This window comes from Stenella coeruleoalba (assembly GCF_951394435.1).
Source record: "Stenella coeruleoalba genome assembly, chromosome: X".
NCBI lineage: Eukaryota > Metazoa > Chordata > Mammalia > Artiodactyla > Delphinidae > Stenella > Stenella coeruleoalba.
In genome coordinates, this window is record NC_137152.1 from 56831910 (window position 1) to 56849471 (window position 17562).

The 17562-nt window shown below is 37.1% G+C and overlaps 2 protein-coding genes across 6 annotated transcripts in view; both read right to left on the reverse strand.

Annotated features, from left to right (window-relative positions):
- Nucleotides 1–17562, reverse strand: part of PHKA1 (phosphorylase kinase regulatory subunit alpha 1) — a 130705-nt gene that overhangs the window by 32912 nt on the left and 80231 nt on the right. For all 5 annotated transcript variants that reach the window (XM_079911221.1, XM_079911222.1, XM_079911220.1 and 2 more), the window contains 5 exons: nt 14836–14945; nt 13635–13779; nt 5574–5652; nt 3465–3631; nt 913–1089 (listed from right to left, as the gene is read on the reverse strand). In XM_079911221.1, the coding sequence (XP_079767347.1) occupies nt 913–1089; nt 3465–3631; nt 5574–5652; nt 13635–13779; nt 14836–14945 (678 nt within the window). The remainder of the gene's footprint in view (nt 1–912; nt 1090–3464; nt 3632–5573; nt 5653–13634; nt 13780–14835; nt 14946–17562) is intronic.
- LOC307180772 (large ribosomal subunit protein eL31-like) lies at nt 6000–7037 on the reverse strand. The gene has a single exon (XM_079911223.1). The coding sequence runs from the start codon at nt 6950–6952 to the stop codon at nt 6578–6580; it is 375 nt and encodes a 124-aa protein (XP_079767349.1). The 5' UTR covers nt 6953–7037; the 3' UTR covers nt 6000–6577.

Sequence of the window (17562 nt, forward strand, 5' to 3'; positions counted from 1 at the left end):
CTGATGTCTTTGCATAAGCCCTTTGTCAAGGAAGCATACGCAAAGGCTATGTATGCTAAGCTTTTCCCTTTTCTAACTGTTAAATGATTCCCCAATGATCATGCTTAATATCTTTGTTTAGTAATGGTCAATAAAATTTTAGACAGTGTGATCATGCATCTCAATCATTCTCATCATCTGTGAAATGTTAACATTTAGGTCCTCTAGGTATGGCCAAGGAGCCCTTCTGTCCCTTCATATGCAACTATCATACAGGTACTGAACACTCTTAGGAACCATGACTACTCCTGGCAATGTGTGGTAGAAGACATCCTCCACTGTGAATACTACTGAGGGAGGATAGTAGTCTTGGGGAGAAGAATGGTAAAGCTGTTGAAGAATGATACTGTAGTTGACAAATACAGCTCTACACTGCTGGAACAACTGACTGTATAAGTTACAGCTGGCCTAAGGAACCAGATTTAGCTTACTTAAGGGAGAATATCTCCCTTTCCATTGCAAGGCTATCTTGTAATAGTCTGCAATGCTTTCTCTTTAAATAAAATTACTTCCAAATTAGTAACTTTTCCAAAGGAGGAAAAAATCCTTTCCACATTTTAATACTTTGATGTTAAAACTGAATATGCTCCATGTCTCTTGTTCTGTCTCTTCTTGCTATGTAACTGGTTAAACCAGACTACACAGCACTATCTATAGCAAAACTATACCCATTAATTACCCATTTTTAATTGTAAAAATTCATTAATTTTACAAATATTTGAGCATCTAGTATGTTCTAGGTGCTGTCTGAGATGCTGGGATAAAGCAGTGAACAAAACAAAGTTCCTGACTACACTGTAATAAACACTCCACCCCCATCCTGGGCTTCATGTCATCCTGTTCCTGACTCCAGTGAGTCATGGCATTACTCACTCTGTACATGCAGCTCCTTGGCCTTGGTCATCAAGGACATTAAATCGCAGGTTGTCTGCACAGCAGCTCGGAACCGATTTATCCCCCCCTTCTGTGAGGTAAGGGCTACTTTAGGATGGGGAGCCGTGTGCACCAAAAGGTGATCTAAATAACGAGCAACTTCATCACCACAGCGAGCTGCAAGGTTAGTGGGGGGAGGGGGGAGAGAAAAAAATAAACATTTTAGTTACTTCACAATCTACCCCACCAAACAGAATGACTGGCTCCTGTGCCCACAACACAGCACCAAAACCAGGTTGTTTTAGATCATGGGGGAAAATAGCTGGTGATCATTATACAATCTCATAGCTTTACTATTCAGAAACTATGGCTACTTACCAGGATCCACCTGTTCTTCAACTTTGTTGAGACAATATTAGGTTCCCTGAAAGTAGTATGAGCTTATTATAGGCCAGGTGGAGCATTTCATAATCTATGTATGTGTGTGTGATGGTAGTGGTGGTGGCAGTTGTGGTGGAGGAGTAGAATAGGGCCCTTTGAGTCTCACTGGTATGAGGAGACTTGTGGGGAAGGGCAAAAATCTTCTACTAAACATTGAGCCTAGCTGAAAACAGACAGATTCCACAAATGGCATCTACAATTGCTAAAGAAAAAACAAGCTCCATGTGGCACTGGTGTCAAAAGGACTACTGACCACACGTTGGTCTTTTTTGTTACCCCCTTCATTTATTCACCAAATATTTACTGCCCACTATGGACCAGGTGGTGTACTAGGTGCTGAGGTTTCAGTGCTGAAGAAGACAGATATAGTCCTTATCCTCTTGGTCTCTCCCTCCCCCCCACACCTTCTATAACATTCTCTCTGACTATGGATAATGGAAACAAAAAAAATACATATATCTTGTGGCTGCTTAACATTTCAGATTTTACATGAACACTTGCAACATTTATAGTTGGAAAAGCCCAATGTTTGGATCAATACTGAAGTTTGCTACGTCAGTCATGTATCATCTGGATTTTGATTACCTCTGGGGAACTCTCCAGATGTCTTTCTGTACTCTGATGTGACTAATGGGAACTAGCAGAGCTGCAGGAGTGGACCTCATACTCAGTGACATCTTAATGACAAATATTATAACCTTGAATACAATCTAGACACTTGAGTAGAGGATTATGAACAATATGGAGAGACGCGCTCTCCCCATGGAACAGCTGGCAAGCAACAGACACGTCCATTGTGAGGCCACCAATGAGTAAACCCAGACAGGGGAAAGTGACCCAGAATGCATAATATCAAGCTTAGTAAAACATATCATTAAAGAGATATATTTAAGAAAGCAATCTAAGAGAATGAGTGCTACAGATGTAAATCACAACTACCTATGCAATAGCAAACAACCTCAATATCTGACCAGTCTTATTTGGTTTTCAAAATATTTCAGCTTATGCCAAGATAGATATCATGACTTTGGGTATTACTGATAACAGGAAATAATCTTGTATTTAATGTACTCTTCAAACAAAGAAATTCACACTATTTTAGAACTTACAAAAACAGAGTGAATTAAACGGTACTTAGGTGAGTAAATGCTGAGCCCAAATGAGAAAATAGTCCTTCTGACTGCTAGTGTTTTGGTTTATTGTATATGAGATTATGCTTGCTAGCTCACTAAGGAAAGCTAATTTATTTATTTTTCTTCTCTCCAACACACCACTCTTAAGATAAAGAAACTGACTGCCTTAAGATATAGGCTTAACAATCAGAAAACCAGACAGTGAAAGGCAAACCATGTTTTACATAACTAGAACAATAATTCACTCCCACTGGCCCTTCTCTCTGTGGGATTCAAATAATGTAATGTTTGCCCTGCCTAGGTCAGCATTTTAACACTTTAGGGTGTTTGTCAGGCCCCCACGATGCTTTCTCACTATATCATCTTTGTATTCATAGAAGCCAATTAGATTTTGTTCTGCGTTATTTGTCTAGTTGTAATATGAAAGCAATAGGCGTACCAAATCGGGTTTTTCAAACTACGCAGACCTCCCCAGAGATTCTGATGTACCCCTATAATATTCTATATAAAAGAACTATATAAAATTAGAATATATAGAATATATTAGAATATAAAATTATAGATTATATAATATTCTATATAAAAGAACTCTGATGGAATTTTATACTTTTTATGCTTTTTAATGTCAAAAAGCAGTACGTATATGTCTAGTGTTCCTACTACATACTTGATTAAATATCTCTCACTCACCATTGCTTCCTCCCATTTTTAAAGTACCAGTCATTTTATGTACCTGGGAGAGAAATCTCCCCTAACCTTAGTAAGGGATAGTCCAACTCTATACTCCACAATCACCACAGGGATATTAGACCAGAAACCAAAGGTAAGTAGAAGAATGAAAAGTAAAGCCAAACAAAAGGTGTATTAGGTGTATTAAATAGGAGTGAGACTGCTGGCAGGAGAAATATTAAGGAGGATGCTCAACAATACTTTGTATTCTTGTCCAGTAAGGCCAGTGCATTTATGAAGCCTTCTTACCATTACTGGTTGAACCATAGCCATTCATCCAGTCACCAGATTCCAGCTCATTATCATAGTCATCATAATCTTCACTGTACAATTTACCCTCAGGTCCAGGTTCCATAAAGCTCAAATGTGTGCAGCAAGATGTTGTCAAAAACTCTGACAGTTTACCTGTTTGAATCCTGACAATTAACAGGGTAAACAGAAAACAGAAAATCAGAGGAAATCATTTTCAAAACAACAACAGTTTAGTGATAAAAAGGATATCTAGAATGTTCTGTTGGGGGATTACTAACGTTTATACATTAGTACAAATTTTGTAAAAGTGAAAATTTACAGCACTCCTAGACATAGTGTAGTATAGGTTAGGGTACTATGTTAATAAAGACTACAATTATGGGTTCACAATCCACCAGCAGATCAGTTTTGCTCGCTTTCACTGCCACATACTATATTGCTAACTATGCCAAATATCTGGCAAAAACTTCCATTGGCTGCAAGAGAAGCTAGGACAGAATGAAGATAAATCACCACAAATCTGTCATATCATTTCAAAAAATACTCAAAAAGACCATTTTGAAAAGAAAAAAATGGTATCTGACAATTTTAAGAATTATAGTAGATTGTAAGCCATATCTTCCCCTACTTATAAAGCCAATTGCAAAACCAAACCCAAAGGGAAAGTCAATAGTACTGATTTTCTAAAGAAGTCAGCTGAGGGGGCTCCCAATGGCCAGATCTTGAATAATATGTACACTGAAATAGACAATGGAATGAAGCATGACATAAAAATAAAATAAGAATTTATGACTCTATGCTGGCAATAAAACTACAAAATTAAAGGGGGTAAGGGAGAGCTTTTTTTTTTAACAGAAGGATTCCAACTAATACATGTACAAAGAATGATAGAAACACAGAATCACGATTTTACAACCCCATTAGTAATAACTGATTGATCAATGGAAGATAAAGCCATTTGGTCAAAGATTGTTGCGGAAAGCATAATGGAATCTAGACACGAATGGAGGATTATGAAGAATATGGAGAGAAGTGCTCTCCCCATGGAAGGGCTGGCAAGCAATAGACACGTCCATTGTGAGGTCACCAATGAGTAAACTCAGACAGGGGAAAGTGACTCAGAAGATAACATTTTAAACAAACTGAGAGACATTCTGCAAAATAACTGACCTTCTTTCTTTAAAACTGTAATGAAAATTGTAATGAAATATTAACAAACGGCTGGGGAATTGCTCTAGATTAAAAGACATCAAGGAGATATAATAACTAAAAGCCAACGAGTGATCTTTCATTGGAGCTGGAGTGGGAAAAAAGTTATGGGAAAACATTATTGAGACAACTGGGTAATTTTGAATATGGACTCCGTATTAGATAATAGTATCGTATCAATATTAACTTTTCTGAGTGTGCTGATTATATTGTAGTCATGTATGAGAATGCCCTCTTTCTTAGAAGACAGAAACTGAAGTATTTAGGGTTAAAGAGTCATGATATCTCTGACTAACTCTCACACACTTTAGCAAAAAAAGTGTGTGTGCCTGTGTGTGTGTGTGTGTGCGTGTGTGTGCGTGCGCACATATGTATGTGTGAGAGAGGGAGAAGGGTAGGGAACAAGAGAGGAAGGGAGGGAGGAGAGGAAGGAAGGGAGGGAATGGGGGAGAGAGAACACACAAGTGGGACAGATGTTAACAACAGGTGAGTTCTGAGGGAGGGTATATGGTATTCAATAAGATTCTTGCATATTTGTGTCTACTTGATATTTTTCAAAATAAAAACTTAGGGAAAAAAGAAAAGCAGTGAGAATTGACTAGTCCAGTAACCTACTTTCCTCCCTCCTTCCCTCCCTCCCTTCCATTCTTCCTTCCTTCCAGGGTAAGTTTCCTGATCCACTGAATTTATGGGGTGTAGGCAAAGAACAGGGTGGGGAAAAATTCCAACCCTTCTCTTTAACATTAAATTCCTTGATTCAATCTATCAAACACCAGCTCCTGGAATAGGATGGGTATATGTTGCTAAAGATACAGAGAAAGGCATCACAAGTCTACCATTACTATACCCAGCATCCAAATTTCACATTTCACTACTGAGTGCATAGAGGTCACTTACCTTGCCCCACCAAAATAGCCATCCTGCATTTTTCGGAGTGCTGCCAGGATACTTGAATTCAAGCTGGTTCCATCTTCATCTTAAAATGAAGAGAATTTTAAAACAATCTTTGTGGTTTTAACTTTGAAATAAGGGGAATCTTTCAATTATTTTAAACCAACTTTCTGGTGGTGATGGTACAAATGAGACAGTCCTCGTTGACCACCCTGTATTTCAACACTTCATCTGAGAGCCAATGACGCTGTGCAGCATGGGAAATGGTAAGGGATGATGACCAAGAGAGGAGAGTTCCTCACAGACAGTATCTTATTTATTGTAGGTATTTAGCACATTGCCTGATTGCAGAACACAGAATGATTACTGAATGCTGACAATAATAACAACAGCAACCATATGTTGAATGTTATGTGCTGAGTACTGTGCTGAACATTTTATACATTATCTCATCCAATGAGCTTTGGTTTACATGTGTGTAGGCATAAAAAATATTTAGAAGGCTAACAATTATCCAACTTTATGTGAAGGGGATCATACTACACATACTCTTTTGTGATCCACTTTTTCTAACTAATTCTTTGCAAAAGCTAAAAATGATTCCATAACAGATATTTAGACTGTTGTATTATAAACAACACTGTGATGCAATTTTTCTATTATTTCCTTAGGATAAATTCTTACAAGTAGAACTGTTAGAACAAAGGGAACACTTACTAAAAACTTTATAGACTGCCAAACTGCACACTAAAAAAGTTGTGCCACTATGTCTACCATCAGTATAGAAAGTGATTATTTCCCCACATCTTTAACAACAATGGTGTTAATAATCTTTTTAATCTTTGTTTATCTGATACGTTAAAAAATACATTGTTTTAATTTTAATACTAGTAAGATTGAGCATGTTTTCATGTATAGACTGGCTATTTGTATTTCTTTTATGAACTGCCTGTTCATGTTCTTTTCCCATTTTTTTTTTTTGGTGGTTCGAAAACTTTGACAATCAACTGTTAGTTCTCATCCACATTAACTGTCTGTAGATTTTTGAAAGTGGTGACAAGTACATAGGAAACCAATGTATAGAGCTTGTTTGGTGAATCTTCATCTTCATTATGTTTTCTGGACAACCGCACATGGACATGGTATGGGATATTCCTTATTCCTTTGGCCCAGACAGCTTTGTTGAGCTCAGTGTCAATGTGTACATCTGGAGTTCCCACCTCCTTCACGGCAAATTTCCAGATTTCTTTGAGTGCCCGAGGGGCATGCTTCTTGAAACCCACTCCATGGATGCGCTGGTGAATGATGATAGTGTATTCTCTGGTCACCACCTCGTTGATGGCGGACTGGCCCTTCTTCTCGCCACCCTTCTTTGCAGGAGCCATTCTGCCAGGCTTGGGTTGGAAAGCTCTTTTCCCATGTTTTTAAAAACTAATCTTTTTTTTTTCAATTGACTTTCAAGGCCTCTTTATGTTTTGTGACTATTACCCTTTTCTCTATCATATGTATGGCAAATATTTTATCTACTTTATTATTTGTCTTTCAGCCTCAACCACACTTCATTTTTGTATAAAATATTTATTTAGAAACAAAGATTAATTTAGATTTTCATGTTTTAAAATCTGTCAAGTTTTCCTTTCTGCATCTTGCAAAGTACAGCTTTCTTCAGCCCAAGATCACAAAAACATTCTTCCATACTTTCTTCTAATACTTTTATAGTTTTTCTTGTTGCTTAGCTGTTTAATCTATTTAGAATTTAATTTTGCATAAAATGTAAAGTAGCAGGCCTAAATGAATGATTTTCCCAAATGTATTTATTTATATTCTTTTGCTGCTATTTGGATTGCTGTCTTTATCATTATTGTAATTCCAATGGATCTATCTTCTCTTGTTTCTAGTTTTTAAAAAATCTGGTTATTCTTGTACATTTTCTCTTCCATATGCAATTTAGATTCAGCTTGTTCATAAAAATTTGTCTTTATTTTGATTTGGAATTCACTGAATTGATAGATTAATTTAATAAGAATGAACATCTTCTCAATATTAACTATTTCCATCTAGCAACATGGTATGTCTCTCTAGTAATTAAAATCTTCTTTTATGTTTTTTATTAGCTTTATAATTTTTTACATAGTTTTATGCATATTTCTTATTAAGCTTATTCTTTTTTTAAATTAATTTTTATTGGAGTACAGTTGCTTTGCAATGTTGTGTTAGTTTCTGCTGTACAGCAAAATGAATCAGTTATATGTATACATATACCCTCTCTTTGTCAGATTTCCTTCCCATTTAGGTCACCACAGAGCACTGAGTAGTTTCCCTGTGCTATACAGTAGGTTCTCATTAGTTACCTATTTTATACATAGTACTGTATATATGTCAATCTTAATCTCCCAATTCATCCCACCCCCTTGGTATCCATAAGTTTGTTCTCTATATGTGTCTCTATTTCTTAAGCTTATTCTTATATTATTTACTTTTCTAGACATTTGTCAATTTTATCTAGATTTATAAAATTGTATTTGGTACATTTGTATTAGGCAAATAATACAAATAATACAAATAATATTTGTATTTTATAATTTGTAAAGACTCCTCCATTTCTGTTGCTATATCCCCTTCCTCATTCTTAACATTATTTTTATTATCTATATTTTTTCTCTTTATTCTGAAGTCTATTTTACCAGATATTAACATGGCCACTTCTGATTTTTAAAATTAATTTTACATGGCATATTTTTTCCATTATTTTATTCTAGTCTACCTATATTGTTACATATGAAGTGAATCTCATGGAGACAGCATATATGTGGGTCATTTTAAAATCTACTCTGCCAATCTCAGTCTTTTAATTGGTATATTTAGGCTATTTACAGTTAATGTAATTGTTGATATATTAGGAATGAGTCTGCCATTTTACTTATTGTTTTTTGTTTGTTCCTCTGTTCTTCTATTTTTTCTTCCTGCTTTCTGAAACACAAGAATTCCATTTTGATTTATCTATAGTGTTTTTTACTTTATCTCCTTGTATAGACTTCTTAGTGGTTACCCTAGGTATTACATAATATATACAAACATGCATTATACATATATCATTGTCTATTAGTGTCAACATTTCACAAGTTTAAAGTGATGTGTAAAAACCTTATTTCCTTTTTTTTACATCTTTATTGCAGTATAATTGCTTTACAATGTTTATGCTTGAAAAAAAACTTATTTCCTTTTCAGTCCCTTACCTCCCCCAATATATAACTGCATTAAAGATCTCCTCTACATACTTTGAGAACCACATCAGACAGTGTTATGATTTTCCCTTCAAACGTCAAACATAATTTAGAAAACTGAAGTGGAGAAAGTCTATTGTATTTACCTGTATTCTTACTCTTTCAACTGTTGTTTTTCTTGCTTGATGTTCCAACATTCCATTTTGCATTATTTCCTTTTTATTTCAAGAACTTCCTTTAAGCTATTCTTTTAGAGCAGATCTCCTTCAGACAAATTCATTTAGTTTTGCTTCACCTGAGAATGTCTTTTTTCCCTTTATTCTTCAAGTACATTTTAACTGGATACAGAATTCTTAGTTTACTAATTCTTTTCTTTAAACACTTGAAAAATGTTATGCCACTTCCCTCTGTTCTCCAGGGTTTTTGATGAGATCTGCTGTCATTCTAGTTGTTTTCCCACATAGACAATGTATCATTTCTCTTACCGCTTTCAGGATTTTTTCTTTTTCTTTAATTTTCAGGAGTTTGATCATTATGTTTTGGCATGGATTTCTTTGGGTTTTTCCTGTTTGGGACTCTCTCAGCTTTTTGAATCTGTAGGTTTATGCCTTTTGCCATTTTTTTCAGCCATAATTAGTTGGAATACTTTTTTCAGCCCTATATTCTTTTTCCTCTCCTTCTGGGACTCATAACATGAATGCTAGATGTTTCATTATTAGTCCCATAGGTCTCTGAGGCTCTGTTCATATTTTTCAGTCTGTTTTTACTCTTGTTCACTTCTATAGTTCTACCTTCAAGTTCAGTCTATTTTCTTCTGCTACTGAGCCTATCTAGTAAGTTTTCATTTCAGTTATTATAGTTTTCAATTCTAAAACTTTCATTTGGTTCTCCATCTCTTCAATTTCTTTGCCGAGACTTCCTACTTTCAAGTTTGAAGTGTGGTTTTAATTGCTTGGTAAAGTATTTTTATGATGACTGCCTTAAAATCTTTGTTGTAATTCCAACATCTTTGTCATCCTGGTATTGGTATCTGTTGATCATCTTTTCTCATTGAAGTTGAGATTTTCCTGGGCATTGGTATGAATGATTTTCTATTGTATTCTGGAAATTTGGGGTATCATCTTACAAGACTGTGGATCTTATTGAATCTTCTGATTCAGCAAGTCTCCTCTGATATTGTGCAGCAGGGAAGGGAGCACTGCCTTGTTACTGCTAGGTGGGTGTGGAAGGAGTTCCTCTACTGTTCAGTAAGGATGAAAGTCTAAGCTCCCCACTAGTTCTTCTCAGACACTATCCCTAAGGAGGGAGGGGGCACCTCTTCACAACTGTGTGAAGGCAGTAGTCTAGGTTCCCCACACAGCCTCGCTGATAGGGATGGGAATGGGGCTGTAGTTTTTTTCTGTGGTATTTGGGTAGATTAGAACACATTTATTGTCTAGAAGTTTTCTGTCTGGCTAGGCTGTCCCTTTCCTGTTCCTTTGGCTAGAGGCAGAAGGTCTTTCCTGGACCTTTTCAAATCTGTACCCATTTGTGTTTCTGGGATGATAACTTCTCCAGCACCCAGTCCAGGATATATGAGGCAGAAGGAAAACCCAGGAAATTCACTGCTGTGTCATTTCTTAGGTTCAAAGTCCCTAGCCAGTCTCCCTTCTTTTTTCCAACTTTCAGAGTCTTCTTATGTTTGTATTAGAGTAATGTCCAGGGTTTTTAGCTGTACTTAGCAGGAAGAATAGGGAGAAGTGTCTATTCCTTTTTGTCTGGAAACAGAACTCTTTTTTTTTTCAAAAGTGAAAATATTCAAGAATATGAAAATTTCTAAATATGACTTTGGCCAAATCTCTTAAGTTTTGATTAGTAGTGGTATCATTTTTCATTTTAAAACACTATATAATTTCAAATTTGATTTCCTCTTTAATCAAAGAATTATTTGCAAAAATTTTAATTCCTTCATGGTCAGGTTTTTAAGAAATTATTTTTGTTTTAATTAATTTTATGTGCTATGTCTGGCAATATCATCTATATTATTTCTATTTTTAAAAAATAAACATTCTTTGTGTATTCTGTCTTTCTGGGTATACTTTCACATACACCCGTAAACACAAAAATCAAGTCTGTTAATCCTCTATATCTTTAGTGATTTTGTATAATGGATCTGTGACATTATGATAGAGGTATGTTATCGTTTCCCACTATGACTGTACAATGGATTTATCATATTGTCCTTAAGTTTTCCTAAATATCTGCTTTATGCATTTCATTGATATTCTTCAGTATATAAAAATTTATAAATGTTCCACTGTCTTCATGTACTATAACTCTTATCAATATAAAATATCCTTTATATCCCATTTACTGATTTGTGCCTTGAATTCTATTTGCTATTTTTGATATTAATATTGCCATCATTGCTTTCTTTTTGTTAGCGTTTACATGATATATCTTTATGTTTTCCTTTATTTTCTGTTTTTCCATACAATTTTATTTTAGGGATAGCTTTTGTAAGTAGCATCTAGCTAGATTTTGCTTTTACCTATCCTAGGAATCTATATTTAATATGAGAATTTAACTAATTCACATTTTAATGTGATCACTAATATGTTCATTCTCATTTCACCAGCACAAAATTTTCCCTGACAAAAATACACAGCTATTAGTAATGTAGGTTTTGGAGACTGACAGACCTGGTTTGAGGCCTGATTCTGTTGCTTACTAGCTTTGTGACTACAAAATGAATCACCTTCTTCATCTATAAAATGGGGGCTATTAACAGTACCTACCTGAATAGGGTTGTTGTGGAGATGTCAAAATAAAGCACTGAAAGGACTTAGCTCAGTGCATGGCACAGAGAAAGTGCTCAATAAACATTGCAGTTATTATTGCTATTGATACTTCTGTTTTTTGTTGTGTGACCATGTTCCAAGTATCAAAACTTTGTGACTTAAATCTAGATCTTAATTTTATTCTTCTTCCCAAGCTATGGCTGTATATCTCATCCCAACTATTAGGCATTTCAATTTTGAAACCTCTTTGTCACTATAAACTCAACATGCCCCTTTACAACTGGCATCTTCCTTTATAATTTCTCTGCTTTTATCAATGGCAGCATTATTTACCTAGTCTCTCTAAATGTTGGCATTATCTTGATTCATATCTCATATCTAGTCAGCCAACACCTGACTTGCAGGTGGTGTTTAAAATGACTATTGTATCCTTCTTTCCCACTCAATTTTTACTATCATCAATCCAGTGTATCTTCTCATCACCTCATACTTGGATTAGTTTCCTTGATATCAGATTCTTCTAACTACAGTGTATACTGTCACTAAGTCAATATTCCCTAAATATCACTTTCATCATATCACTCCTTGCTCAAAGACTTTTAATAGCTTCAGACTTCTGAGACAATTTGTCTTAAATTTATCTGCTTATTTTCAAGGTCTTCATAATCTGACCCCACTTGACTAATCCAATTTTGTTGATAATTATATTCCAACATGAAAGGCCCACTCTATTCAGCATGGCCTCTTCACTGTCCACTCACAAGTCAAGGGCATCCCTGCCTCCAGGCTTCACCCATGGTATTTTTTCCCTCACCTAAAGTACCTTTCCTTCTTCTCTCCTCACATATGAATACTACACATCCCAAAAAGCCTGGATAAGTCCCACCTAGCCAAGAAATTTTCTTTGACAACTTGATCACTGTCACTGTAAAATACTAATCTAATGGTTTAGTACTTCTTTATATACTGTCTTGAATTGTTTTCTATTAATTTTGTGAATTAGCTTTGTTTCTCCAATTAGACTTTATACTTTCTAAAGACAGTTCTGGGAACACAGTAGTTATTAAATGGGCACTTGTTAATTGTTTTAAATAAAGAAGAAAGACAAAAAGAAGAAAGACTACCCTACTTCCTCAACTCCTGTGCTTTCTTTTTTTTTACATTTTTTGAGTGCTTTATTTATATCAAACTGGATAAAATGTGTGTATTTCTCAGACAGAAAAGACATGTCGAGGTAGAAATGAACCTTTCAACTATTCATGGGTACACAAGTACACTGGACTCCTGTGCTTTTGAAGCACTTTAGAGATGTGACCAAAATCCCTAACAGTCTGTCTGGACTTTGAATGATTTATGACAAAGGATTCTTCTCTAATGAAAAGGAATTCTATGTACTTTGGTAGTACAAACAGGCCTTTGGAAGCAACAGCAGAGATACAGAAAGGAAGCAGTGCTTCAGTATTGGCTCTAGTCCTCCAGGAACTGAGAGAACAACAAAGCTTTTCACTCAGTTTCAAGTAAGCAATGTCAGGAAGCCCAGCTAATAAAGGAAAGATAAATTGAAAGGCTTTTTACTTTTCCCTGCTAGATTTTATTGCTTCAGTTAGGCAAGCCTTGCAAAGAGAAGTTTAGGAACTTATCTATAAAATCTTGATGCTCCACTGGAGTAAGACAGATGCAGAATATAGTATTACTGTCTTTAAAATGAATTGTATTAATAAAGTTTCTGTAAATTGGCCTAGAAACCAATTATCTGAAGTAGCCCCAAACAAGTTATTCTATTACATCTCTTGAATTATAGCTCTCAAACCACCTGAAATATTCTTGTGTATTGGTTTATTTGTTACATATTTATTCTAAAACATAAGCTCCGTGAGAGTAGAAACCTCATCTGCCATATTCACCCGTGCTTTGAAAAGTGCCTGGCACAAAACAAGAGCTTAAAAAAACTGATGAAAGAATAAATGACAAAAAGTAGCTTTTCAGTGACTCTATGATTTTGAAGGGCCAACCACATGAGTTATTTCAAAAATACATTAGTTCCTTGCCTCATACATCCTTACCAAGCATGCTGTGTGAGATGGGGAAGGTGATGGTGGGCTGGCCTGTCATTCTCCAGCGGCTACAGAGATAGGAGAGGTCTGTTCTAAGCATTTCCACTATCATCTTGTTGTCCAGAGCCAGGTAGAATTGTTGCTGGTCTATAAACTGAGAAAAAGGAAAATAACAGTTCAGAATAATTTACTCTCACAACTATCAAATAATATTTCAAAGTGCTCACATATACACAAGCGTATATAAGATATCACAGGGGCAACAATACCTCCAAATTTAATGCCTAATTCTTCCCAAAGTATCTGGTGGCTTACTGGTACAAACAGTAGTTCTGGACATTTTTAGTGTGTTATAGTTTACAAAGTGTTTTCAAGTACATGATTTTATTTAATGCTAACAACCCAGTGAGGGCTTTTCTCCTTTTTAATAGATAAAAAAATAAGGCCAAGAGACACTGAGTAGATTAGCAAAGTTATACGACTAGCAAATGGCAAAATCAGAGATAGAATCTATGGTCCATTATTCTTTCATCTATACCTCAGTTGCACTATTTCAGATGTAAGATGACAAAAGAAAGCTTAAGTTTTCTTTTCAGAAAATAGTTTATCCTCCTATTCATACATATAATAAGGCTTGCTACTATAATATGGGTAATAAACATCAGGCTAATAAATAGTGTATAATCATGGCTAAAACAGTACTGACATTTTTGTTTAGAAGAGGATATCAGAGATTTCTGGGCATGTAAAAAGGGCACTTCCCCAAAACAAATAGAACACTTAATTCAGTAGCTGAATAAAAAAGACTATATTTTGTTTATAAAGAATACAGTATTTTTAATCTTTAATAAAGAGTACTTTTAAAAGTACTCCAACATTTATAAAATCCTTAATCACTGTTTAATCTGCAACACCCAGGACTACTCTTGGTAGCCACAGTCACTTGGCATAGCTCTGTGCTTCAAGATCAATTCAGTCCAACCCAACAAAGATTGGGCTGGCCGAAAAGTTCGTTCACGTTTTTCCATAACATCTTATGGAAAAAACCAAAACGAACTTTTTGGCCAACCCTATTTATTGAGCAACTTAATATATACAAGGTCACATGAAACTCTGACACTTGTCTCAACTCCACTAAATGCTTTATTTCTATAGTGTTTCTCTTTTATTTCCATTCATCTCAATGCACATTAAAGCTCAGTCCACCCACCTGTGGAGTGAAGGTAAAGATAGTTTTCCGAATGTCATAGAGTTTTGAAGTTCCAAGGACTCCCATGTGTCTGTAGGGTCTTCCACTGAGTTTCATTCTGCTGTTGCATCCTGATATAGAATTGAGAAATGGTCAAGGTATTTTTGCAAATCCTATCAGCAAACATTTTTGTAATAGTTTACACTTCCTCATTGAACAAACTAAGCTCTGTGTCTCAAAATTAGTGTACATGTCATATACAGGGCCATACTAAGCACTGTGGGGCTTTCCAAGAGAAAGACTAGGCAGTTATCTCTGTTCTTAAAGAAATGTATGCTCTTATAAAGAAGCTAAATCATCTAGATGCATATAAAAATTAAGAGTTCTATGAATGATAGAATGTTATTATCTATATTCATAAGGAAATTCACTGAATTTCCTTAAAGCCCATGAAAAGTGCAAAAGCTATTCTGATTATCAAACTTATCAGGGTAAACTACGCCTCAACAAAGCTGAACAAAAACCTCATCAGTTTAGAGGAGCTTCAAGATGGCAGAAGAGTAAGATGCAGAGATCACCTTCGTCTCCACAAATACATCAGAAATACATCTACATGTGGAACAGCTCCTACAGAACACCTACTGAACGGTGGCAGAAGACCTCAGACCTCCCAAAAGGCAAGAAACTCCCCACGTACCCGAGTAGCGCAAAAGAAAAAACAGAGAAAAGAATAGGCACGGGACCCGCACCAGTGGAAGGGAGCTGTGAAGGAGAAAAGGTTTCCACACACTAGGAAGCCCCTTCGCGGGCGGAGACTGCGGGTGGTGGAGGGGAGGAGCTACAGAGCCACGGACGAGAGCGCAGAAACTGGGGTGTGGAGGGCAAAGTGGAGAGATTCCCGCACAGAGGATCGGTGCTGACCAGCACTCACCAGCCTGAGAAGTTTGTCTGCTCACCCACCGGGGTGGGCGGGGGCTGGGAGCTGAGGCTCCGATCCCAGGGAGAGGACTGGGGTTGGATGCGTAAACACAGCCTGAAGGGGTTAGTGCCCTACAGCTAGCCGGGAGGGAGTCCGGGAAAAAGTGTGGAGGTGCCGAAGAGACAAGAGACTTTTTCTTGCCTCTCTGTTTGCTGGTTAGCGAGGAGAGGGGATTAAGAGCGCCGCTTAAAGGAGCTCCAGAGACGGGCGCGAGCCGCGGCTATCAGCGTGGACCCCAGAGACAGGCATGAGACGTTAAGGTTGCTGCAGCCACCAAGAAGCCTGTGTGCAAGCACAGGTCACTATCCACACCTACCCTCCCGGAAGCCTGTGCAGTCCGCCACTGCCAGCGTCCCGTGATCCAGGGAAACTTCCCCAGGAGAACACACGGCGCGCCTCAGGCTATTGCAATGTCATGCCGGCCTGTGCCGCCGCCGGGTAGCCCCGCAACGGTACCCCTCCCTCACCCCGTCCTGAGTGAGCCAGAGCCCCGAATCAGCTGCTCCTTAAACCCCAACCTGTCTGAGCAAAGAACAGAGGATCTCAGACGACCTACATGCAGAGAGGCGGCTCCAAATCCAAAGCTGAACACTGGGAGCTGTGCGAACAAAGAAGAGAAAGGGAAATCTCTCCCAGCAGCCTCAGGAGCAGCGGATTAAAGCTCCACAATCAACTTGATGTACACTGCATCTGTGGAATACCTGAATAGACAACGAATCATCCCAAATTGAGGAGGTGGACTTTGGAAGCAAAGATATATATATATCTTTTTCCCTTTTTCTCTTTTTGTGAGTGTGTATGTGTATGCTTCTGTGTGTAATTTTGTCTTTACAGCTTTACTTTTACCATTTGTCCTAGGGTTCTGTCTGTCCGTTTTTTATTACATTTAAAAAATTTTTTCTTAATAATTAGTTTTTATTTTAATAACTTTATTTTATCTTCTTTCTTTCTTTCTATTTTTTCTCCCTTTTATTCTCAGCCATGTGGATGAAAGGCTCTTTGTGCTCCAGCCAGGCGACAGGGCTGTGCCTCTGAGGTGGGAGAGCCAAGTTCAGGACACTGGTCCACAAGAGACCTCCGAGCCCCACATAAATATCAAACAGCGAAAATCTCCCAGAGATCTCCATCTCAACGCCAACACCCAGCTTCACTCAACGACCAGCAAGCTACAGTGCTGGACACCCTATGCCAAACAACTAGCAAGACAGGAACACAACCCCATCCATTAGCAGAGAGGCTGCCTAAAATCATAATAAGGCCACAGACACCCCAAAACACACCACCAGACGTGGACCTGCCCACCAGAAAGACAAGATCTAGCCTCATCCACCAGAACACAGGCACTAGTCCCCTCCACGAGGAAGCCTATACAATCCACTGAACCAACTTAGCCACTGGGGACAGACACCAAAAGCAACAGGAAATACGAACCTGCAGCCTGCGAAAAGGAGACCACAAACACAGTAAGTTAAGCAAATTAAGAAGACAGAAAAACACACAGCAGATGAAGGAGCAAGGCAAAAACCCACCAGACATAACAAATGAGGAGGAAACAGGCAGTCTACCTGAAAAAGAATTCAGAATAATGATAGTAAAGATGATCCAAAATCTTGGAAATAGAATAAATACAAGAAACATTTAACAAGGACCTATAAGAACTAAAGAGCAAACAAACAGTGATGAACAACACAATAAATGAAATTAAAAATTCTCTTGAAGGGATCAACAGCAGAATAACTGACGCAGAAGAACGGATAAGTGACCTGGAA